At 35.7% G+C, this 24,389-nt stretch overlaps 3 protein-coding genes across 3 annotated transcripts; 2 read left to right on the top strand and 1 right to left on the bottom strand.

The window, feature by feature from the left end:
- Nucleotides 1-1,309: 1,309 nt before the first annotated feature.
- LOC125587101 (homeobox protein knotted-1-like 6) lies at nt 1,310-2,105 on the top strand. The gene is made up of 3 exons (XM_048757248.1): nt 1,310-1,385; nt 1,629-1,864; nt 1,947-2,105. Exons 1-3 carry the CDS (start codon nt 1,310-1,312, stop codon nt 2,103-2,105), a joined length of 471 nt encoding a protein of 156 aa, XP_048613205.1.
- A 6,952-nt stretch (nt 2,106-9,057) lies between these two features.
- On the top strand, nt 9,058-10,023 carry LOC125587792 (pectinesterase inhibitor 1-like). Its single transcript, XM_048758976.1, has one exon. The coding sequence runs from the start codon at nt 9,161-9,163 to the stop codon at nt 9,653-9,655; it is 495 nt and encodes a 164-aa protein (XP_048614933.1). The 5' UTR covers nt 9,058-9,160; the 3' UTR covers nt 9,656-10,023.
- Nucleotides 10,024-21,742: 11,719 nt separating this feature from the next.
- Nucleotides 21,743-22,570, bottom strand: LOC125587791. The gene has a single exon (XM_048758975.1). It carries the CDS (start codon nt 22,568-22,570, stop codon nt 21,743-21,745), a length of 828 nt encoding a protein of 275 aa, XP_048614932.1.
- Nucleotides 22,571-24,389: the final 1,819 nt, after the last annotated feature.

Genomic DNA, 24,389 nt, shown 5'->3' with positions numbered 1-24,389 from the left:
TTTTAAAGTTTATAATTGGAAATAAATTTTATAAAATATTTAAAAAGGTAGAATTTTAAAACAGAGTGTATCACGGAAATATATATGTTTGATTTTAGGTGTAGATAAGTAAATTAGTTAATATGTTAAAGATTTTTGTGAACAACCTATAATATTTAAAATATTTTTATTGTTATTAGGAAATCTTTTAATACGTGGGTGGTAGGTATGTATATATATTGAGTTTCTATAATCTCGTTTTGGGATATTTTTTTTTATTCGTTGATCAACATTTTAAGTTTAGATTTTTGTAACTAATTTTGATAGATATTTCGGTATACAAATTGATTTTTGAATTGTACACCAAGACCAAGTATGTTGTGAAAAGAATTTGTTTGCAATTACTAAACCAATGACTTCGTATGCCACCGATACTATAATCTGTGGTCAACGTTGTAACAAACTATATTAAATCGGTTTGATAGATTGTTGCAAGTACATGTATTTAAAGATTAAACCAATTACTCTATATGCCACAAAATGGATACTACTGTATAATGCTAGGTCTTGGATTTATTATAAAAACTTTCTAGTACGATATATAATACGATCACTATCAATAATGAATAGTTAAACTCATAGTTTTGATATATATGGACTAAGTCCAACGAACCATACTGGTATAGTTTGCGTAGATTAGGAAATGGTTCAGCAAAATAATTAATTTATATATTGTTTTAAATAAATACATCTTAATTACTCAGTGGCATGAGATTGTAATTTTTTAGGAAAAGTCAAAGTTATTTCAAATTTGTACTTCAGTTTTAATAGTTTAGATTTCTCTAGTACTGTGTGTATGTAATAGGATTAGGTTAGTCCACTATTTTGTTAGTGCATGACTGACTGAAAGTGAACTCTTTTAATTCGGTAGTAACTACGGTTGCTTTCTCGGACGCAATTGTTCCGTCACACAGTCAAAACTATTATGAAATCAGGTAATGTTTCTTGAATCATCTTTTGGGGTGGAGTTTGATGTCAGGAAGCTCTCTGGGTAAGTGGGTCAGTAAAGTCGTTGGGGCATGTAATATAAAATGTTCTAACTTATTAAAAAGAGAGAGAGAGTGAGAAAAAAAGTGAAAATGAAGTTTGGGTGTTGGGGTGTTGTGTGGAGAGAAGAACATAAATGTGAGGTGAAGCGTAAATTCAGGGGGTTCACAGAACATGTATTAAGTATGTACACATGTCATCTTTGAATTGGATGATAAAGTAGGGCAAGTGTGGGGGATGTGTCCTCATGGAGACAAGACTATTAGTCCTCTCTACTGACACAATGACAATGGAGGTAACTATTCACTGCGGCGGCTTTGTTTTGAATGCTGCCCTCAACAATCGTGTGCACCCTCGAAGTTCTCTCTTCTTTTCCAGTTTTGCCCTCTCTGCTTATTGAGCCATTTAGCCGTTTTAGCCGAGAAGCCAGCTCTCTAACTGTAGAGTTATTATTTTTATTTGATTCCATGTTCGTGGTTTTCCTTCTGTTTTCTACTAACTTTTTCTAACCATTAATATCGACGTGCATGTGATATATGTTTCACTTCATTCTAACGGCATAAAAGCTACTGATTTGACTTTCAATTTTGCATGTGCGGAAGATGGTGCAGTTTCATCCGACGAGGAACTGAATGGAGGCGATGAGATATTACAGGACGGGAAACAAATATGCGAAGATCGTGATCTCAAGGACAGACTGCTGCGTAAATTCGGGAGCCGTATAAGTTCTTTAAAGCTGGAGTTTTCAAAGAAGAAAAAGAAAGGAAAGCTACCAAAAGAAGCAAGACAAGCTCTTCTTGATTGGTGGAATGTTCATTATAAGTGGCCTTACCCTACTGTAAGCCATAAACACACTAACCATAATTACAATTATATATTTAATTAGTGGTGGTGATAGAATATCATGTGAATGTGTACAGGAAGGGGATAAGATAGCTTTAGCTGATGCAACGGGTTTAGACCAGAAACAGATCAACAATTGGTTTATAAACCAAAGAAAACGTCATTGGAAGCCGTCAGAGAACATGCCTTTTGCGATGATGGACGACTCTAGTGGATCATTCTTTACCGAGGAATGAAAGTTATGGTATTTAACGTTGGATTAAAAAGAAAAGAAATGGAGGTGTTAGTGACATGTTTCCTTCGTAAAAATTCTGCTTTTGCTATGCCGACAAAAGAAAAAAATGGTACATGAATGGTTTATTTACTCGGTCACATGTAGGAAAGGACAAAGGGACAAGCCCATCAATGCTTTGTAACTATTATTATCGGTGAATAAAAGGGTTATATTTATAATAATAATAACAATAATAAACTACTCTGGTCTCTTCTAAGCTCTAAGGATTTGGAAACTTGTGGAATGATTCATCGTTTACTACATCCACTCGCCATATTTTTTGCTTAAAATTAGTTGGGCTCTCAAATTATTATTAGGCCGATTAAATTTTAAGTTGGTTCTCATAATTATTATTCGGACAATCTCGGCCCAGTAACTAAACTGTAACTAGATTTGACCCAATCCGTGTAATTGGAAACAAAAACAAACATGATCCGTTAATCAGCGGCCGACACTATTCAATACCATATGCCACTTTATTATTTTTTTTTTTATGCCACTTTATTTTATATCACGTTGTATTTTCATAATGTTCAATATACTGAAACTTCTTTTACCATTCGTGAAGGGATGATTGGAAGTTCGAAATCGAATTGTTAGAAGAACTAGAGGCTCTTGTTTAGAAGCTGGCCATTATGAGTTTATCGGTATTTCATGGAAAATATGGTCGTTGTGAGATAAACGAATAGCATTGAGATGACACTTCAACTCCAAGAACCTAGCACAAAATTCACACTCTTCATATTAGTCTTGTTTGTAGTAACATTCTTTGTTTGTTAGTGTGAGAAGATGGGCCAAACTCAATCTCAGCCCAATAAGCTATACCTGCACAATAAAGGAAAGACATTAGTTTTCCTTTTCACGTTATCATGTCGGTTAAACTAAACTGCTAAGGCAATTGGTAATAGGAAAGTCTGGTGACTATAAATAGGGAGGAAGTCATAGCTTTTAGGATCATCCGATACAAAGAGAATACAATAGATAGAAAGAACAAGTTAGGCTTTGCATAAGAGTTGTCTTGTGATCTATATTGTGTTCTAAAGAAACCTTCAAAGTTAATAAAACCAAGAACAGAGTTTGTTATCAAATTGATCGTTGAGTTCCATAAGCACAAGGTTGGATTAATATCCTAACAAGTGGTATCAGAGCAATCCAGGTTAGATTGCAGGTGCTTAAGGGATGGGGAAAACGAGGATCGAAATTGATAGGTTCGACATAACCGGAGATTTCTCGTTGTGGAAAGTTCGTATGATGGCTCACTTTGGAGTCCTGGGGCTAAAGGACATCCTAACTGATGAGTCCTTCTGTTGGATCCGCCTAAAGAGGAAGCATAAGGAGATACGAAGGTCACAGGAGATGGAACTACAGATTCAAGCTCAAAGATCGACCCTGATAAACTTGGAAAGTCGGAGAAGGCTAAAGACCTCATCATCGTCAACGTAGGTAACCAAGTTCTACGGAAGATCAGCCATTGTGAAAACGCTGCTGCAATGTGGACCGCATTAAACACGCTGTACACAGAAACCTCTTTGCCGAATCGTATCTACTTGCAACATAAGTTCTACACGTTCAAGATGAACGATTCTAAGGGGATAGATACAAACGTTGATGATTTTCTAAAGTTAGTAGCAGACCTAAGTAACTTGAACGTGGATGTCTCAGAAGAAGTTCAAGCTATCCTGTTACTAAACTCAATGCCGCGTATGTATGATCATCTTAAGGAAACTCTCAAATATGGCAGAGACACTCTCAAGATCAATGAAGTGACAGGTGCCGCAAGGTCAAAGGAACGAGAGTTACTTGAAAGTGGAAAGCTTTCAAAATCACAAGATGAATGGCTATACGTAGAAGACAGGGGAAGATCATCTAACAAGGGTGGAAACCGAAACGGTAAAGGCAGATCTAAGAGCAGGCACAGACGATCTAAATCAAAGCCAAGATACGATAAGAACAACAAAGGATGCTGGACATGCGGGAAGGAAGGACATTGGAAGCGGGAATGTCCAGAGAAGAAAACGCATATAGCTGCCAATGTAGCTGAAGAGCCTAACCAGCCATTTGTACTAACAATTAGTACACACGACGCCAGTTCAGAATGGGTCTTGGATTCCGGTTGTTCTTTCCATATCACACCCAACAAAGATGTTCTGTTTGACCTAGTAAAATTTCAAGGAGGAAAAGTTCTGATGGCAAACAACACTCACTGCGACGTCAAAGGGATTGGCAAGATCAGGATCGTGAGACCCGACGGAACCGTGGTTATTCTTACAGATGTAAGATATATGCCTAATATGAGCAGGAATCTAATATCCTACGGGATGCTAGAACGAGCAGGTTGCAAATACGAAGGAGAAGACTTCTTAATACATTTCTTCAAAGATGGGAAAGAGATTTTATCCGGTAAGTACCATGAATGATTGTATTACTTGCAAGGAACAATTATGAAAGGAGAAGCGAATGTGTCAAGGGCAGAAACTGACAAGACAAAGATATGGCACTCACGTCTGGAACATATGAGCTTAAAGAATCTGAATGTGGCCGTGAAGGATGGATACTTGTTCAATAAAGAAGTGGATAAACTAGAGTTTTGTGAGACCTGTGTTATGGGAAAGTCTCACAAACAAAGTTTTCCAGCGGCTAAACACACGTCAAAAGGTGTTTTGGAGTACATACATTCTGACCTATGGGGCGCGCCATCAAGCCCTGAGAGTCTAAGAGGATGCAAGTACTTTATAAGCTTCATAGATGATTATTCTCGAAAGGTTGGGATTTATTTCCTAAAATCTAAAGATGAAGCCTTCAGCAAATTCAAAGAATGGAAGGAAGCCGTGGAGAACAGCACAGGGAAGAAAATCAAGTGTCTTAGGACAGACAACGGGTTAGAGTTTTGCAATAAACAATTTGACAAACTATGCAAAGACTCTGGTATCAAAAGAACAAGACTTGTCCATACACGCCACAACAAAACATTGTGTCTGAAAGAATGAACAGGACAATCATGGAGAAGGTGAGATGCATGCTCGCAGAATCTGGGTTAGGCGAAGACTTCTGGGCTGAAGCTGCATCAACAGCGGTCTACATTGTTAACCGATCACCAAGTTCTGCCATAGAATGCCGCTTACCGGAAGAAGTATGGTCAGGTGTAAAACCTGAGTTGAATCACTTAAGGAGTTTCGGCTGCTCTGCCTATGTTCATACGATTCAGGTAAAGACAAGTCCTAGGGCCGTAAAAGGCGTTTTCTTAGGTTACCCATTCGGGGTAAAAGGATATCGAGTGTGGCTGTCTGAAGAGAGAATATGTGTCACTAGTAGGAATGTAGTGTTTAATGAGGAAGAGATGTTTAAGCACACAGTGACCCATCGAGAAGATGTAGAATCAGAAAAGAAGAAAACCAAAAGAGTGACGTTTAAAGAAAACCTAATAGAAGGCCCTACACTACCTACAAGTAAAACCGAAGAACCATTGGTTCAAGGTGGAGCTTCTGAAGCAGAAGAATCAGAAAGCTCAGAAGAAACCAGTTCTGTAGAAAAAGGTAAAGACTCAGAAGTAGAACCAGAACTCGATGGATATATGCTTGCACGAGACAGAGTTCGAAGGACAATCAAACCACCTTCTAGGTTCGAAGACTCTGATTTCACAGCTTACGCTTTAGCTGTCTCTGAAGAGATTGAAATCGACGAGCCAAAGTCATATAAAGAAGCCATGATGAGTAAGAAGAGCAAGTTTTGGAAGAATGCTGCAGGAGAGGAGATGGATTCTCTTCTAAGAGCTCGTACTTGGACGCTCATTGAAAGACCTGAGAATGCAAAAGTCATAGGCAGCAAGTGGATCTTCAAGTTAAAACCTGGAATACCTGGAGTCATAGATCCGAGGTATAAAGGCAGATTGGTGGCTCAGGGATTTTCTCAAAAGGAGGGGATCGACTACAATGAAGTGTTTTCACCTGTAGTGAAGCATGTGTCGATCAAATTGATGTTATCTCTCGTGGTCAATAAAGATTATGAGCTGGAGCAGATGGACGTTAAAACAACTTTTCTTCATGGAGGCTTGGAAGAAAGAATTCTAATGAATCAACCGGAAGGATTCATAAAGAAAGGAGATGAAAATAAAGTTTGTTTACTAAAGAAGTCACTATATGGATTGAAACAATCTCCAAAGCAGTGGAATCTCAAGTTTGACTGTTTCATGAAAAGCCAGCGGTTTGTAAGAAGCAAAGAAGACCCATGTGTTTACATGAGAAACGTGAACACAGAACAAGCCGTGTATCTACTTCTATACGTCGACGATATGCTGATAGCTTCAGGAGATAAACAAGAAATCAGAAGTGTCAAGGAAAGTTTGAATAAAGAGTTTGAGATGAAAGACTTAGGAAAAGCTTCAAGGATATTGGGAATGGATATCATAAGAGACAGAACAAAGGGAACTTTAGTATTATCGCAAGAGAACTACTTGGAGAAAGTTCTAAATTCGTTTGGAATGTCTGAAGCTAAGGAAGTGACTACGCCAACCTCAACTCAGTTCAAACTGAAAAGTCTTACTAAAGACCAAAAGGAAGAAGAAGGAAGGCACATGGAGAACATACCGTATGCAAGCTCGGTGGGCAGTCTCATATACGCAATGGTTGGTTCAAGACCTGATCTGGGCTTCACGGTAGGACTCGTAAGCCGTTTCATGTCAGAACCAGGAAGAGAACATTGGTCAGCCAAAAAGTGGGTTCTACGATATCTAAAAGGTGCTACAAGAAGAAGTCTCACGTTTACTAAGCACTCAAAGTTTAGTATTGAAGGATTTTGTGACTCTGATTATGCAACTGACCTCGACCGAAGGAGATCAGTTACTGGATTCGTGTTTCAAGTTTGGGGTAACACAGTTAGTTGGAAATCGAGCTTACAAGACGTGGTAGCTCTTTCGACAACTGAAGCAGAGTACATGGCGCTTACCGCAGCCGCGAAAGAAGCCATATGGTTGAGAAGAATATGTGCAGAGTTAGGTTTTGAACAAGAAAGTGTTAAGATTCACTGTGATTCACAAAGTGCTATAGCCCTAGCAAAGAATCATGTTCATCACGAAAGAACTAAACACATAAACACTAAATACCATTTTATCAGAGACGTTGTAGCAAAAGGCAAGGTTCACCTATCTAAGATCCATACTAGCAAGAATCCAGTAGATTTCTTAACGAAAGCCTTACCCGGGCCTAAGTTTGATCTCTGTTGTGATCTCTTGAACGTCGCCTAAAAGAGCTAGGCGCCACAGGTAACGTCATTGTTGCAACCTCGCCACAGAAGAAGTGTTGAGTTAGTGCTCCGGTTACTTCTTAGCAACAATGAAGAAACTTTGAAAGTTTAGGGATACGTTACCTGTGGGAAGGAGAGGCGAGGCATGGGGATCTTTAGCTCAAGGTGGAGTAGCTAAAGAAAAGGTGTTAGGAACGGATGACAAAGCTCAATGAAGAAACATTGGCTTAAGGAAGATGACTACGTGGAGAGAACGTCTTAAACAGCTATGGAGGCTGAAGGGAGACGAGTATCTCAGCTGAAACAGAAGCAAGATATTGTTCATAAGACATAGTCTTTAACAGCTACCATAAAGACAATAACTTTTATCAAGAGTTGAAGGGGGACATATGTAAGAACAAAGCTTCTAAGAGACCACATGATACAAACCGACACAGAGACTTATACTACCATTTCAAGTAAACTCAAAGTTGAAGAATCTTACCAGAGTGCTGCAGTAAACTGGCAAGATTGAACAAATCATTCATCGCCTACAACATACAAGACAAAAATTCGTAAATCACCAAGGAAAAAGAAAAACTCGCGAGCTTCTTTTAAAAGTGATTACAGGTCTCTTACCCAAAGGGAGTAGTTGATGATCAGTTAATTTGAGTGAAGGGAGAGAGCTGAGGATCTGGGAGTAGAATCGATCTCGAGTAACAGAAATCAAAGACGAGTGAAGAAGAGGTAGCGGCGTACGAGCTACATCGGAGCTACGGCGAAGGAGATTCGCCGATAAGCTTCCTCACCGCTTCGAGGAGAAGATGTAACACCGCAAAGACGAGTTGCAGGTGGAGACTTTTGGCAATAGAGAGGAACACCGGAGAAACTTGGCTAAGCTTTCACCAGATCAGGTTATCGAATCGCACAAGCAAGAGCTCGAGCCACCATTTGTGTGTGTTGACGATCTCATCCAGGAAGGAACGAGAAGAGGTGAAGTTAGTTGGGCCACAAGGTGGAGATTGTAAGAAGATGGGCCAAACTCAATCTCAGCCCAATAAACTATACCTGCACAATAAAGGAAAAACGTTAGTTTTCCTTTTCACGTTATCATGTCGGTTAAACTAAATTGCTACGACAATTGGTAATAGGAAAGTCTGAGGACTATAAATAGGGAGGAAGTCATAGCTTTTAGGATCATCCGATACAAAGAGAATACAATAGATAAAAGAACAAGTTAGGCTTTGCATAAGAGTTGTCTTGTGATCTATATTGTGTTCTAAAGAAAACCTTTAAAGTTAATAAAACCAAGAACAGAGTTTGTTATCAAATTGATCGTTGAGTTCCATAAGCACAAGGTTGGATTAATATCCTAACAGTTAGCCGTCTATAATCCAGAAAGATCCATCTCTTATCTTATCATTTACCACGTGATTTGTTACTGATATATAACACTGTATATGTAACTGAAACTCAACTCAGTTTCACAGAAAAAAGCTCCATTTATGCTAAAACAAATCTTTATTTTTCACCCTAAATAGAACAAGAAAACAATAACCATAACCATACCTAAACTAACAAACATACCAAAATAGACCTGTTATTGTCTAATTCACCGGTGTCAATTCACTCAAAATCTTACTAAATATAAACATTTTTTAGCATGCGCATATATAAACTCAAGTCCTTCCTCTTCATGAAACCTAATCGGTTGTTCAAGCATAAACACAAGAACGTATATATATATATACATATACTCATACAATATATATACGTTTCCGTGTTTATACTACACGCACAATGTCAATCAATCTCCTTATGACCCTCCTCGGGACGACCTTCCTCCTTCTCGTTGCCTCAAGCCAAGCGTTGAAGCTTTCTCTCGGTGACCCCTGCACTGTGGCGGATTATCCAAAATTATGCAGACGCACGATTAAGGGTCAAACGAATGTCAACGCAGCGACGGATATGGCCATAAAAGAGCTAATGAAGCGGACCATGCAAGCCAAAGATATGGCCAAGAAAGAGCCGAAAGGCGACGGAGGAGTTGCGGTTTGTTTGTCCACCTTCGGTAGCGCGTTTGACAACTTGGACAAGGCCCTTAAGAATATTCAGGGGAATGATGGTTTTAGCCTCAACATTAACCTTAGCGCTGCGTTGACTGACTACGATACTTGCAGCGATGCAATGAAGGAAACTGGTGAGGTTAGCGTTAGCGTCTTCTATAAATCAGCAGGCGTTTTGTATAAAATGGCTGATAATTGTTTGGCACTTTCTACCCTCGTTAAACTATGATTTATTAAGGAGAACTGGGAATTTCGGGGAAAGAAATGATATATTTATCATTTGATTATACGGGTTTATTTATTTGTATTTTTCTTCAATTTGATTAATTTCACATTAGCTGAAAGAAAAAAAAAATAGAAGGAAAGATGAAAAAGGGGGAGGGAGATCTTGCGTGTATGTAGATGGAAAACGTTTGGACACTGCTGGGTTCTAATTCAAACATATCAACTTCTGTTTCAGTCACATGTACATGTGTATAATAATATTAGTTAGGTGATATTCTTCTCTTTTATCTCCTTCTATTAGAGTTTATAAATCTGTAAAAAAATTGGGAGAGGAAAAACCATTTTAACAACAGCCATACTACATACTTTATTCAGTTTTATAGTTTTTAAAAAAAAAAATTGGAGGAAGAGATGCAGGTGAAAAAACACTTGTCATTTAACGAATTTTTAAAGAAAGTTATAACTCATTTTTTGCTATTTTTTTTTCTAGTTGCCTATAGAGAGGAATAATATAATTAAAATGATTAAGTTTACGAGCCAACCCTCGGCGCATTTGGAAGGTTTTTGATGACTGTTGACTAGCGATGGAAGCTTCTCCAACAACTGAAATCTCCACAAAAGAAAAGTCTTTCGTGTTATGTTTATGTTGGATATGAGACCTGATACTACATGGACTTCTCTTTTTAGGCGTGGATGATAAAGTGGTTGAATGGTCCATCTTGACCAATGCTTGGTATTTTGGTCACCATTTGTTCCAAATAAGGAAACTTGACCTTTATCGCGCTTCTCTCTGTTGGTATAATTTAGAACAACTCCGACTCCACTTTATTTTTCATTCTAAAATAAAGTTTAAAGTAAAAATATTTAAATAGTATTTTATTTTTAATTCTAAACTAAAGTAAAAAAATGTTTATTCTAAATATAGAGTAATTTGTTTTTTTATTAGTCTATTTTCTATTCAAAAATAGAATACTATTGGAGCAAATTCAAACTCTATTATAAAGTTATTCTATTTTAGAGTAAAAAATAGAGTAAATCATTGGAGATGGTCTTAACAAGTGTTGACGTTCTCATTAGACTAGAACTTTAAAAGTCTCTTGTTTTTAATCTCGTGACGGGTATGATTTTAAGAGTGCAAGAATTTTAGGCTCATTTCTCCTCTGAATATGACGCGGTATCCTTACCATTTTCTTATGAAAAAATTACTAGAATGTATAAGAAAAGTTGGTTTATTACTAGAGTGTTATACATCTTTTAAAAATTACTAGAGTGTTTGGATACCCCTAGTAAATGACAATAAAAGCCTTTGGTTAGTTTTTTTTTAATTGAAATTATTTTTAAACATTAAATCCACATCACTAATTAAGTATCCACATCAGTAATAGAGAACAATCAACCATCTCTTTAATTACATAACGTTGAAAAAAACCACAACAACACAGCACAACTTCGTCGAAGAATTAAAGGAACCCTACATTGTGTTTACTCCGTCTTCCTCGAACTAACTCTCTGTCTTGTCTTCTCCGATATCGTCTTCCCCGAAATCGTCGTCTCCAATCGATTTTACGAAATATTTTTCGCTGTAATCGTCCGAAATCATCTTCTCTGCTGCGTTTTTCGAGTTTGTGGCTGAGTTTTAATTTACGTTGTGGTTGAGTTACTTTTCTTTTACGGCTGGTTTATATATGCAATTTCGTTTATATATGCAGTTGTGGCTGAGTTACTTTCCGCCAATCTCCGAAAACCTAGCTATAAGAAGTGTGCATTCCGAGGAGAAAATACAAAACATTCCAAAAAACACCCACATCGACAATTGTGGGATGTATTTAATTAAGTTTGTTTGTGATTTCATACCCATATTTGGATAATCTAATTTTTTTCAGATCTGAGTGAGAGAAAATTGAACAAAAAGAAAATGAAGGAGATGAAAAGAAGTGACAAATTCAGCAGAGACGACACATAGAAGTTCATTGAAGCTTGGATACATGGACGAATACCGGAATGGTGCAGAAAACCTGTATTTTTGGTTTTCTATGTAAAAAACATAACTCACCCATGTATTGTGTGTTTGATTTATGCTATGTTTACACTACTCAGCCGTGTCGTTTATATATCTCAGCCGTGTCGTTTACATAACTCAGCCATACCTCAAACATACCCTAAAATCAAAAAATGTTTAGATAACTCAGCCGTATCGTTTAGATAACTCAGCCGTATCGTTTAGATAACTCAGCCGTACCTCAAACATACCCTAAAATCGGAAAACTGAATTCAAGTACTTTAAGAAGTTATATTGAAGATCATCTTATCAATATAAAGTGAATATAAATCAACTGAATGTGTATAGTTTCTTAAACTTCAAGTTGAGACTTTAACTTGATCTTGAGATATATGTTCTCTTACAATCACTAGTACAATTCTAACTTACAAGACTCTAACTTTAATATTTTCTTTGATATAAACCTCAAATCATAAACTATAGAATTATAAAGTTATAAAAATTTAAAGTTTATCTTTGAACATTAAATCTAATATTTTTATTATTATTTAAAGTTTAAGGTTTAGGTTTAAAGTTTACGTTTATAGTTTTGAGTTAAACTCAAATTTTAATCATTTAAAAAAATAATCTTTAATTTAAAGTTCTATTTTAAATTTTGATTTAAACCCGTAACTACATTTTTTAAGTTTAAGCAATTTTTAAAACAAATTGAAAAGAACTAAAATTACAAATTATATTGTTTTTTTCATAACCATTGATTGATTTTAGTCTAAGGGTTCAATATTTTCAATATAGAATTATAATATTTTATAATGTATTAAAATTTAAACTACAATTATTAAATATAAAATTTTAAAGTTAAATATTTTCAAAACATTATCTCAAACCATATCTGTTTTGAACCTTTAACCCTAAATCTTGAACCACATACTTTGACCTATACCATAAAACATTAAACTTCAAACTTTTTAAGAAAATTAATTAATCATCTACCATAAATTCTAACTACAAATGTTAAAACTCTAATATTTTTGTTATTTAAAAATATAATCTTAAATCTTAAATCGAAACCCAAAACACTATATACCAAACCCTAAACTCAATCAGTTATAGACCCTAAACTTTAAACTTCATATTTAAACCATACATAAAAAAATCAACATATAATCATAAAATCCAAGTTTTAAAATTTAAAGCTTTATCAAAAATACACTTTAATATAAAATATAATTTTAACCATCAAAATTAAAACATTAACCATTGATTGTTTTAATCTAAGGCCTACAAATCCATCTAGTGGTTATTTTCTAACTTCTTTCTCATTGGTTAGATTTTTTAGTACAAGGATTACAATTCTTGACCATTGATTAGTTTTGATATAATGGTTTAAAATGCATTTTTTTTTCTTCACTTTCTCTCTTCTATTTGACGTCTCCTTCTCCTCTTCTCTTTCTTTCGAGAGTTCTTTACAGTTCCAGATCTTCTTCATCTCTCTCATTTTCTGTCTTGTAAACAAGAGAGATTCATACATTATCATTCATTTCTTATGCCTTAGTATATTTGGTTTGTAAATCTTAGAAGTGAAAGAAGAAGAAACGTCAAAGAAGAAAAAAAGATTGTCGGAGAAAAAGAAAAATTGTTGAAGAAGACTGGTCTTCGCCGTCGTCACGGATATTGAGCTCGTCGCCATCTATACTTGCCAACGTCGTCCTTGTTTCTGTTTCTCAGATCCATTTTTTCCGGTCTCCATCTTCACCGTAGTCGCCACTACCACCGCTTGTCACCACACTGGTCACCTCTCTCTCTTTCAATCTCTCTCGCTCTTTCTCTGTGTTTTGAATTTGTTCTTGTTACTAGAAGAAGGTGGATAAGGCAGATGAGCTTGATGGTGGAGGAGATAACAAAACCGTTGTGTGGCTTGAAGACGTCGGAGCTCTCGTGGTAACGAGACTGCGGTGGCGAAGGAAGAAGACAATAATGACCTCCTGGCTCTCGTGATATGGAAGAAACACGCGGTGGTTTAGGTAGGTTTAGATTTTGTCGACACGGCTGCAAGCTTTTTTGTTTCTAGGTTATATATTAGGGTTGATTTATAATTAAACTCAGCTTTAAGGTATGCATAACTCAGCTGTAAGTGTGCATAATTCAGCCGTAACGTATCTGAATGGTATAAGCCAGTCGTAACGTTCCTATAACCCAGCCGTTAAGTGTAATATGTTTCACGACGTTTCGTATTTTGGGCGGGAAAAAATATTTTGGGCGGAAAAAAATCATTCCTTCAACTCTGAACACAATATTAAAACTTTAATATTTTCTTAAATTTAAACCTCAAACCCTAAATTATAGAACTATAAAGTTATAAAAATTATAAAGTTTATCTTTTGAACACAATATTAAAACTTTAATCTTTTCTTAAATTTGTACCTCAAACCCAAAACTATAGAACTATAAAGTTATAAAAATTATAAACTCAGCCGTAATTTGATTATAACTTAGTCGTAACATATGCATAACTCAGTTGTAAAGTATGCATAACTCAGCCATAACGTATCTTAATGGTATAAGCCAGCCGTCCTATAACTCAGCCGTCAAGTGTAATTTGTTTCGCGACGTTTCGTATTTTGGGCGGGAACAAAATATTTTGGGCGGGAACAAACTCATTCCTTCAATTCTGAACACAATATTAAAACTTTAATATTTTCTTAAATTTGAACCTCAAACCCTAAAATATAGAATTATAAAGTTATAAAAATTATAAAGTTAATCATTTGAAAACAATATTAAAACTTAAATCTTTTCTTAAATTTGAACTTCAAACCTTAAAACTATAAAGTTATAAAAATTATAAACTCAGCCGAAATGTATGCATAACTCAGCCGTAATGTAAGGATAATTCATCCATAACGTATGTGTTGGAGACTTAATGTATGAACTAACGTTATCATATTCAGATGGCACACCATCTGAGTCATCAAACATATAAACTCAGCTTTCAAATTCATCATCTTCTTCGTCTTCTCTCATTTTCTTATTTTTTTTGTTCAACTCTCTTCTTTTCTTACAATTTACGGGACTTAGCTTCTTCATCTCTCTTTTTGAGTCTTTTTTCTTCTGCAAGACGACGAATCCAATGAGAGAGGGAGCAACAGGATATAGGACTGCCATACATGAAACTGGAGGAGAGGAAGCTTCTTCTATAACCGATCATCATCGAAAATGACGACGACTGTAGTAGATCTGTCTCAGATTTTTAATTTTAAAAAATCTATGTTTTCAGACCCAGTTGCGGAAACAATAATTACCAGAACTATAAGATCTCAGAGAAAGATAAAGAATAAGTTGAAGAAGATAGATAAAGAAGATGAAGAATGAAGAATAACATATACCCTTATTTTATTGTTGTAACATTAGTGATGACATGACAAATCCGAATTGATGACATGGTGGATGACATGGAAAATCGGTTAGTCAGCCGCCAGACGAATATATAACTCAGCCTAAATAAATCAGCCCTCATGTACAATGCAAGTCAGCCGAAACGTGGATACTATTTCAGTAATTAATCTTTCGCTAATAAATCAGCTGTAATTAGGAAGAAAAATCTTAAGTCAGCCATATCGTCAAATAAATCCGCCGTCAAACAAATGATATTCTAGTAATTAATCTTTCGCTAATAAGTCAACCGTAAATAAGTTGAGTTTACTATTAATCCATCCAATGACGTCTGATTAAATATAACTCAGTCGTAACAACATCTCATAAGTCGGCCGTAAATTCAATAACTCAGCCAGTCGATGTTCATTAACTCAGCCGTGGAAACATAACTCAGCCGTGTCTTAACTACAACTCAGCCAAATTTTACAGAAATCAAACCGCCGATGTATAAGTCAGCTGAAACTTGTGTACGTAAGTCAGCCGTTATCCCATAAATCAGCCAAATTTCTGTAAATCAGCCGTAACTAACGGCTGCTTTATGTTCTTAAGTCATCTGTTTTCTCTTAAGTCAGCCGCGTTGTTTAATTCAGGTGCAACGTAGATAACTCAGCCGTCGACGTATATAGCTCTTTACGGCCGACTTAATGAAAACACATAACCGAATTCCTACGTGGCCCCGGATTTTTGATTACGTGGCATTAAAAAATAATGACATTTTTGTAAATACGTTTTTTCTCATAACGTAAAAAAAGAGCACGCTTGGTATTTAAAAAATGTCAGTAATAAAAAAAAAATATGTATGGTTCTAGTCAATTGTCCTAAAATATTATATATCTGAGTAAACTTCCCTTTTCTTATTATATTTTTATAACAATGAAAGGATCCGAGATCGAAACCTCTACTTAACTCTTTGAATACGTGAAAGAACTGCATATTCTTTTCTTTTTTTGTTTTTAGAATTGCATATTCTTGCATGTTACAGCGTACACAATAGTAATTCATGATTAAAAATGCAGTGAAATGATATATTCAACAGTTTTTTTTTTAAACTTTGATATATTTTTTCTCTCAAAATGAAGTAAACTCAAAATGAATTTTTCTAAAAACAAAAAAAAGAAACTTTGATATATTACTGTTAGTTATATCAACTTGATGAATTTGAAATTGAATACTTATGATATGAGCTACAAAATATAGTGGTAATTCAAAGAAGATTAACAATACCGTGCCATCTATCTCAATGTGGTTTGTTTGTGGTTGGTATTCAAACAAGGAACTACTGCTCAGATGCTTGCACGAAAAAAACAGAATGCCATTTGTCAGAAATCAGAATTAGCACAATGTGGCTCAAACAAATGCACTCAGATTTGTTTCCCTTTCTTGTAACACTTCCAAAACAAATCCCTTAAAATGATAGATACCGCGTTTTCAATGTGTACCTTTTTAATTAGTACTAGATCTTGATCCGCGCGGATATGAATTTTCAGTTTTTAATTATTTATTTTATTAAATGATGTATTTGTAAAATTCATTCATATTATATTCGTTAAGTAAATATTTTTTTTTTGCATCTTAAACTATCTATTTTTTATGAATGTGTGATATCATATAAAAAAATATAAAAAAATGAGTATACATAGTTAATTAGATAATTGTAAAAACATAAATTTTTCTTCCGTTTGCGATATCATATAAATAATGATCCGTCCAGTTAACAAAAATCATGATTTTTTTTATGTGTAATTTTTTTTTATTTTGACCATTTCCTTAAAACTATATTAAATTTTACATATTTTAATTAGAATATTTTTAATATCTTTACCTTTTTATTTGAAATGCAACTCAATATTTTTTAAAAAATTATAACAAAATATTTAAAATTTTTTTTTAGAATTTGTTTGAAAAATATGAAAATTACATTTTAAATTAAAATTATCCTAAAATAAGATAAGTTTTGATGTAAACGAAAACTCAAATTATGTCAAAAATAATTATATTCAATGATAATAACAATTTAAATTGATTATTTTTTAAAAAATACATTTACAAAAATATTGTTTGAAAGAAAATTTATTTCTCTTTCAAATATAAAATGAAAATATTATAATTAAATAATAAAAAATATAAATAAGAACCATAAATTTAGCAAATGACAACTGAGTTATATTATGCTAAAATTTTATTTCTAACAATTTAGCAAATGACAAATGAGTTATGAGCAAATAAAACCATATAATTTTTAAAAGCATAGCCATTCTTAAATATTTTTTGAATAAATAAATATTTTTTAATTTAATCAACTGAAAATAATATCCGTACAATTGTGTGAGTCAAATTCTAGTTTTATTGATGCATGTTATATATTAGTGTTGTATGTTTTAGGTAACATTTTAATGATGCACGTTTTTTAAAATCTCCATTATTAAAATTATGCACGTAAGGATAACTCATGAGTTTTTGTTGTTGATTAAATGACATTGTGTCCAAATTTATTTAAGGATATTTCATTAAGGTAACTGAAAAAGACAAACAATAAAATAGGAAGTTTAAATTCATTTAAGCATATTTCATTAATGTAACTGAAAAGACAAGTAATAAATTAGGTAGTTTTATTCGTTTTAGGATATTTCCTAAATGCAACTGAAAAATACAAGCAAAAAAATAGAAAGTTTAATTAATGAAGTAAGAACATTTTCAAATAAATATTTCTCTTTTAATAACATAAATGTGTATTAGAATCTGTGCAGGACAAAACATTTTTCATGGCTACATCAATATTTGACAAAACACAATGAAAATCCATGATGATGTACCCTTAACATACTGCATTCATGGTTCAAACATTAACGTCTATCCTTTCACGCCGCTTTTGTAAATAATGAGTCATCATATCATAGTTAATAACCCCAACACCAAATCGTACTTTGTTCTAAATTGTTTGCATAATAGTCCTTTATCTAAATACGTACCAACTGGTATGGATCGAGATAAAATAGAAAAAAGCTGAGCTCGAGGCTGCTTTAGAGACACTATCATTGCTCTTACATCAAACTGTTTCCATTCTCCTTTTGTTAGCTTTAATATTCGTCTTTAATTATCTTCGCCTTTTCTCTTCTCTCTCCCTTTCAATTAATTATTGAAATGTTAATTTCTTCTTTTCGGATTTGAGAATGAGATATTATCTTCTTATATTTTTTTATCTTCTTCATATATACTTCCTTCCGTGTACGAATAACTAATGTTTTAAATTTGTTATTGTATTTAAAAAGTTGATGTTGTAAAGTATAGTTAATGCATATTCTTGAAACTAAAATATCAAATAAAATATAAAAATATGAATCGTGAAACTTTATTAGTAAAACTAAACTTGTGTGCGAATACATCTTAATATGCGTGAAATAGACAAAACATCAAATATTTATATCCAGAGGGGAGGCAGTCATTTTAATATTTTATGAACAGTAATTTTTCTATTGTCCACTCCCTGAAGTATGGATTTGATTGTTTTAAAGGTTATTAAGTCAACCTTATTCGAGGCCTAGTAAACTTTGCTTCGTAATCATTTTAACTATTTTTTGTTTAGCTAAAACAAAAATAATAAAAAATGAGATATCTTTTTTTTTGAACAAAGCTTAAAATGAGATATCTTTGAAGAATCAAACACTAGAATAGTGTCTACATGCAGCCACTTGAAATCTATTATAGATTTGTAGTGACGCATTTAGAAATATTTTTACCAATTTCTATCATATCGTGGTGCATTAAGAATTCCAAGAAACTAATGTCATACTTTATGATTTTAAACATATGAATATACTTGCGAAACAGATTTTTATATATAGTGTGGAAAGATTTGTATATGAATGTGAGTATTGTGAAGGTTTTCCATTGCACTCGCATAAAAACACTAATCATGTTTTTCTTAGTCTTGCGATTATTAATTAAATAGCAACCCTGAAGCAATGTTTGCATGCTTTTGGCTCTCTCAATCATTCCCTCTATTTTAAAGACTGGACAAAATCATTCGAACAAATACACTCTCGAGTTCCATTCCACACTTAGTACACGCTTTACTATAGACGATACCCAAATTATATAAGATCAATAATTAACACTGTAAATTTTTTTTTTTTTTTTTTTTGAATAAAATGTTAAATTCGATTCAAAAAAAAATGAACTTGTTTACAGCAAAGCTACTTTGTTTCTGACTTTTTTAACAACAAAAGAATAGAAAAGCTATGTCCCCACTGCTACGATCCAATCTTGAAACGCCATGTCCAGTCTCTTGTCCAGAGTTCGTATGGAAGTAGTGCGATTCTTGACTTGCCTGTCAATTACCCGAAAAAGAGTCTCAGGTGATCGTGGTTTCTCTCCATGCTTTCGAGAATCGCGCTCCCGCCATAGCATGTAGAGCGTGGTCTGAAATACGTAACGTGCAAGGAACGTCCGGGTTCGAGAAAGTTGAGACTGCGACAGGAAAAATATGATACTGCTCCACTCATCTGTGTAATGGTTACCCATGAGCTCACGCATTAGCTTACTCCAGAGAGAAGAACTGTAGGTGCACCGGAAAAAGAGATGATCCCGAGTTTCAAGATGATGTTGACATAGCACACAGCCCCCGTCAATACCTAGATTCCACGATATCATCCTATCTCCTGTGGTGAGTCGATTATGCAGAGCAAGCCATGAGCAGAACCAGAATTTTGGTGTTGCTTGGCTGAACCATAGGCCCTTGTGCCAAGCCACCTTCTCCCTCACTGGTCTGATGAGATTCCAAGTGTCCCGAGTAATGAACTGACTTTTATAAATATTTTGTTTTCCCCGCCAGAGAACGATATCCTCTGCGTCAGAGCTAGGCAATGATATGAGATGGTGTTCCACATTAATGAGACCTTCTGAGCGATGATTTCGTCGCCTTCTTTTTGTCCTAGCTGTGTAGACAGTATCATGCTGGCCAATGCCCGTGTCTATCTGTCCCCAGGGTCCAAAAATGTCAGTCAAGCAACCCATTGGGGACCACTGATCATACCAAAAGGATGTCGATTTGCCATTGTGAACATCTACCTTACAGAATTGTCTAGCCAGACCTCGAATTTTTAAAATTTTTCTCCACATCCATGAACTTTTTTTATCGCTATCCTTCGCAGACCAGATAGACTCATTCTTCAGGACAGTGGTATGGATCCAGCGCACCCAGAGTGATGACTTGTTCATGACGAGACGCCAAAGAAGCTTGAGCAATGTGACATTGTTCATATCTGTTAGTGATCGGAGGCCAAGTCCTCCTTCGTCCTTCGGACGACACACTTCCTCCCAAGCCACCTTAGCTTTCCGAGGATTAAGATCACTTCCAGACCATAAGAAGGCTGAGCAGATTTTATCTATTTCTCGTATACATGCCTTTGGAAGCCGAAAAGCAGAGAGCCAAAAGCTTGAGATGCTCCACAACACCGATCCAAGAAGCTCAAGTCTACCAGCATAGGATAAGAAACGGTTCTTCCATGAGCTAATACGGTTCCGGATTGTTTCTAGGAGGGGTTGATAGTCGCTACTACTCATACTCTTAGTAGTGAGAGGTAGACCCAAATAGCGCACTGGAAGTTGGTCAGTTCTGAACTGGAATCTGCTCTCAATCTCCAAACGAATATCTGTAGGCACACCACCCATATACATGGTTGATTTATCCATACTGATACGTAGACCTGATATTTTGGCAAATTTTTCAAAAACCTCAACTATTCCTTCCATTGATCTCACCTTCCCATCAGTTACCATCATTAAATCATCTGCAAACATTAGATGAGTCAGACCTAGGTTCTGACAGCGAGGGTGATATCCAATACTTCGAACACTTGCCGCCTTGTCCAAAAGCTTAGATAGGACGTCCATAACAATTACAAACAGATATGGCGAAAGAGAACAGCCTTGACCGAGGCCCCTTGAGCTCTGAAAATAGCCAGTCAATTCACCATTAACCTAAACAGAGAACGACGGTGTTGTGATGCACAAAGCAATCCAATGAATGAACTGCTGCGGAAAGTTCATCGCCCGGAGAACATTTAGCAAAAAAGGCCATTGGACAGAGTCAAATGCCTTCGATATATCTATCTTGATGGCACACCGAGAAGATATACTTTCCTTGTGATAGTCCTTCACAATTTCTATAGCGAGAAGAAGATTCTCTATCAACAGCCGCTTACTAACAAATGCAGATTGGTTTGCTGAGATAAACTGAGGCAGCAACAACTTCAACCTGTTGGCAATGAGTTTTGAAATAACTTTGTAGAGAACATTGCAGCAAGATATCAGTATATAATCCTTCATCTCAACTGCTTATGTTTTCTTTGGTATCAAAGCTAAGATGGTGGAGTTGACTCCTTTCGGAAGGAAACCTTTAACAAAAAAAGACTGAACTGCCACCACAAACTCATGACCAATGATTTCCCAAGTTGATCTATAGAATTCTGCATTATACCCGTCTGGTCCCGGTGATTTATTACTAGGCATAACGAACAGCACAGCTTTGATTTCCTCGGGAGTAATTATCTTAATCAGAGCTTGAGCATCATGATCTGTACATCGAAAAGGAAGAAGATCCTGTAGATGGTCGACATCCATTCCTGTGAAATCAGGAGGCTAGTGCTGGAGAAATTCTCAAAAGAAACTCTCAGCTTCCTCCTTTATTCCATTCTCATCATTTACCAGAGTTCCAACTCGACACCGTATTTCTTTGATTCCATTTACCGCCTCTCGAGCAGCGATAGCACTATGATATGTTTTATTGTTTTGATCACCAATGTTCAGCCAGTGCAGCTTCGATCGTTGCTTGAGGAAACTCTCTTCAAGACCCGCTACAAATTCCCATCTCGTAAAAGCTTCATTCTCAGCCTCCATATGTTGAGAAGATGGAGAACAGAGATTTAATTCCTGTTTTTTGCAGAGATCTTCATGAGCCTCTCGAGATTTTTTAACCAGATTTCCCATCCTGTCTTTCGCCAGACCCCTTATCTGTGGTTTTAAATTTTTAAGCTTCTTTGAGAATCTATGAAGGGAGGACGTTGAGAGGAAAATAGGTTCTGTATTTTCCCAAAAATCTTTCACCATGGGTAGAAACTCCGCAAGTGTGGTAACTGCGTTAACAAACTTAAACGGCTTCCTTCTTGAAGAAAGTGTTGGCGTGTTAATTTGAATACGGCAGCGTAAGTGATCCGAACAGCCTCCAGCGTCGAAGACTGAGTAGGCCTGAGGATAGTCCTGATTCCAAACCTCATTAACAAGGACCCTATCCAGCTTCTTTGATATAAGATCAGCTCCCCTCTTATTGTTCCAAATGAAAAGAGGGCCATGATAAGCCATATCAGTCAAGGAACAATGATTTACAGTGTCTTGGAACCTTCTCATTCCAGAGGTTATTAACGGCGAGCTATCAAAATTCGAGTGCTCGGACACGTCCAAAGTTTCATTAAAATCACCTAGTATCATCCAAGGCTTTGTACCAATTATCGGAGAGTTGTGATGATCACATAGATCTCTCCATAATTATTTTCTGCCTTCATCCAGATTTGATGCGTAGACGAAGGAGCAAAAAAACTCCTCTTGCATCGCTTCCAACTTAATGGAACATGTGATCAGCTGACTACTCTTATAGAAAGGAGTGAGTCTCACATTGTTTCTCCAGACTATCCAGATCCTATCCAACCTATGATGCTCATAGTTTGTTAGGATCGACCAATTTTTAAACATAGTTCCCACCATTTCTGGAACTCTTTCTTCCTTCACACGAGTTTCTATCAAACAGCCAAAATCAATCTGCTTCTCCTCCAACCACTTCTTTATTACGGAATGTTTAATTGATTTGTTTAAGTCGCAAACATTCCAAAAGAAGCCCGACATATTAATGTTTTTTGGAGAAACGTTTTTTGCTGGTACCACTAGGTTTGGAGTCCTTTGTGGTAGCAGCAGTCTGAGAGTTTACTCGTTTCTCAACCCTCGCTGATCGGATCGGTTTTCCAACCTTTCCCTCCCGACTTGTATGCTCTGTTTTTCTACCATCAGAAATCAAAATCTCACCTTCTTCGATATCGTCCTTGGTGCAAACTCTGATTGGATCACCCTCAGGCTCATGAGTGGTGATATGGTCTTCCTCTTCGTCAGCTAGTAGTTGAAATCTGGACGGAGAGATAACTGTCTCCAAATCCTGCTTCTTTTCAGCTGATCTTCCTACTTTCCCCGGAGAGACATTTAACCAGTTCTCCCTTACTTCTGCTCCGCTTTCAGCAGCTTCCCCTATTTCCTCTCTGATCTCTTCAACTTAACTGGGCTGCTCAACTGCGTCATCACCCACAAGATCTGAAGAATCAGTTACAGATACTTCCACAGTCGCGTCAAACTCTTTAGTATCTTTTCCTTTCGTTAACTTTTCTGGCACTGACATTGTCTCTTCCATATTAGCACTTTGTGTAGGGACAACATTCTCTTTTCCATTCCCCACATCCTTCTCCCTTACTTCTTCTTTCTTTTTCAAACATTCCTTCTGATTGTGACCCCATTTAGCACAAAGAGAGCATTTCGTAGGTACCCATGGGTAAGTGAATTCAATGTTCGCATTTATACCAGACTTCGAGCAAAAACGGTACGCATTAGGAAGTGGCTTTGTCATGTTTGCATTTACAAAGACCTTAGCCTCGTCAAAATTCGAACAAAGCTCCGTCTCGGGATGCAGCCTCACAGGTTTCCCAACTGAGCTAGCAATGAAACCTAGTCCCTTCCATGAAAACATAGTAGACGGTACATTCTTCATTGTAACCCACATAGGTACAATCTTAACCTCAATCTTAACACTGTAAATTTTAAGTTGACTAATTAGATATATACATAATAAAAATTGGTCCAGTGGCCAATAAGACAATCAAACCACTTGATTTTAGTTGTTTGTTTAATGTCAATGTAAAATGAGCGATTAACTTTCGTAGAAGATGAGACGGACCCAACGCATCTAAGATATATAGAGTTGTGGATCTCAAGTAGTATACTATACTCACGAGTCACCAAACATATCTATCTTTTTGTTTTTGAGTATATTCACAATTTGTATGGTGAATTTTGAATTCACAAATTCTCAGGTAGTATACTATACTCACCAGTAGCCAACTAATGTGGATAATTTTTTTTAAAAAAAATTGAATAATAAATTTGTGTGTTTAAATACTATTATTTAACGAACGTGCTCTTTGGAGTTGGGATGTTGGAGCCTATAAGCACTGCACGTACTTATCCTCGTTGGTTTGTAATCACATGAAAA

The sequence above is a fragment of the Brassica napus genome, chromosome C5, assembly GCF_020379485.1.
Source record: "Brassica napus cultivar Da-Ae chromosome C5, Da-Ae, whole genome shotgun sequence".
NCBI classification, from domain to species: domain Eukaryota; kingdom Viridiplantae; phylum Streptophyta; class Magnoliopsida; order Brassicales; family Brassicaceae; genus Brassica; species Brassica napus.
The sequence above is the reverse complement of the archived record's forward strand: the minus strand, read 5'-3'. Positions and strand labels throughout refer to the sequence as shown.

Coding starts and splice junctions, on each gene's coding strand:
- LOC125587101 (XM_048757248.1), top strand. CDS start 1,310: ATGACAATGGAGGTAACTATTCACTGCGGCGGCTTTGTTTTGAATGCT. Junction 1,386..1,628: donor CAATCGTGTGCACCCTCGAA/GTTCTCTCTTCT, acceptor CATGTGCGGAAG/ATGGTGCAGTTTCATCCGAC. Junction 1,865..1,946: donor ATAAGTGGCCTTACCCTACT/GTAAGCCATAAA, acceptor GAATGTGTACAG/GAAGGGGATAAGATAGCTTT.
- LOC125587791 (XM_048758975.1), bottom strand. CDS start 22,570: ATGATACTAGGTGATTTTAATGAAACTTTGGACGTGTCCGAGCACTCG.
- LOC125587792 (XM_048758976.1), top strand. CDS start 9,161: ATGTCAATCAATCTCCTTATGACCCTCCTCGGGACGACCTTCCTCCTT.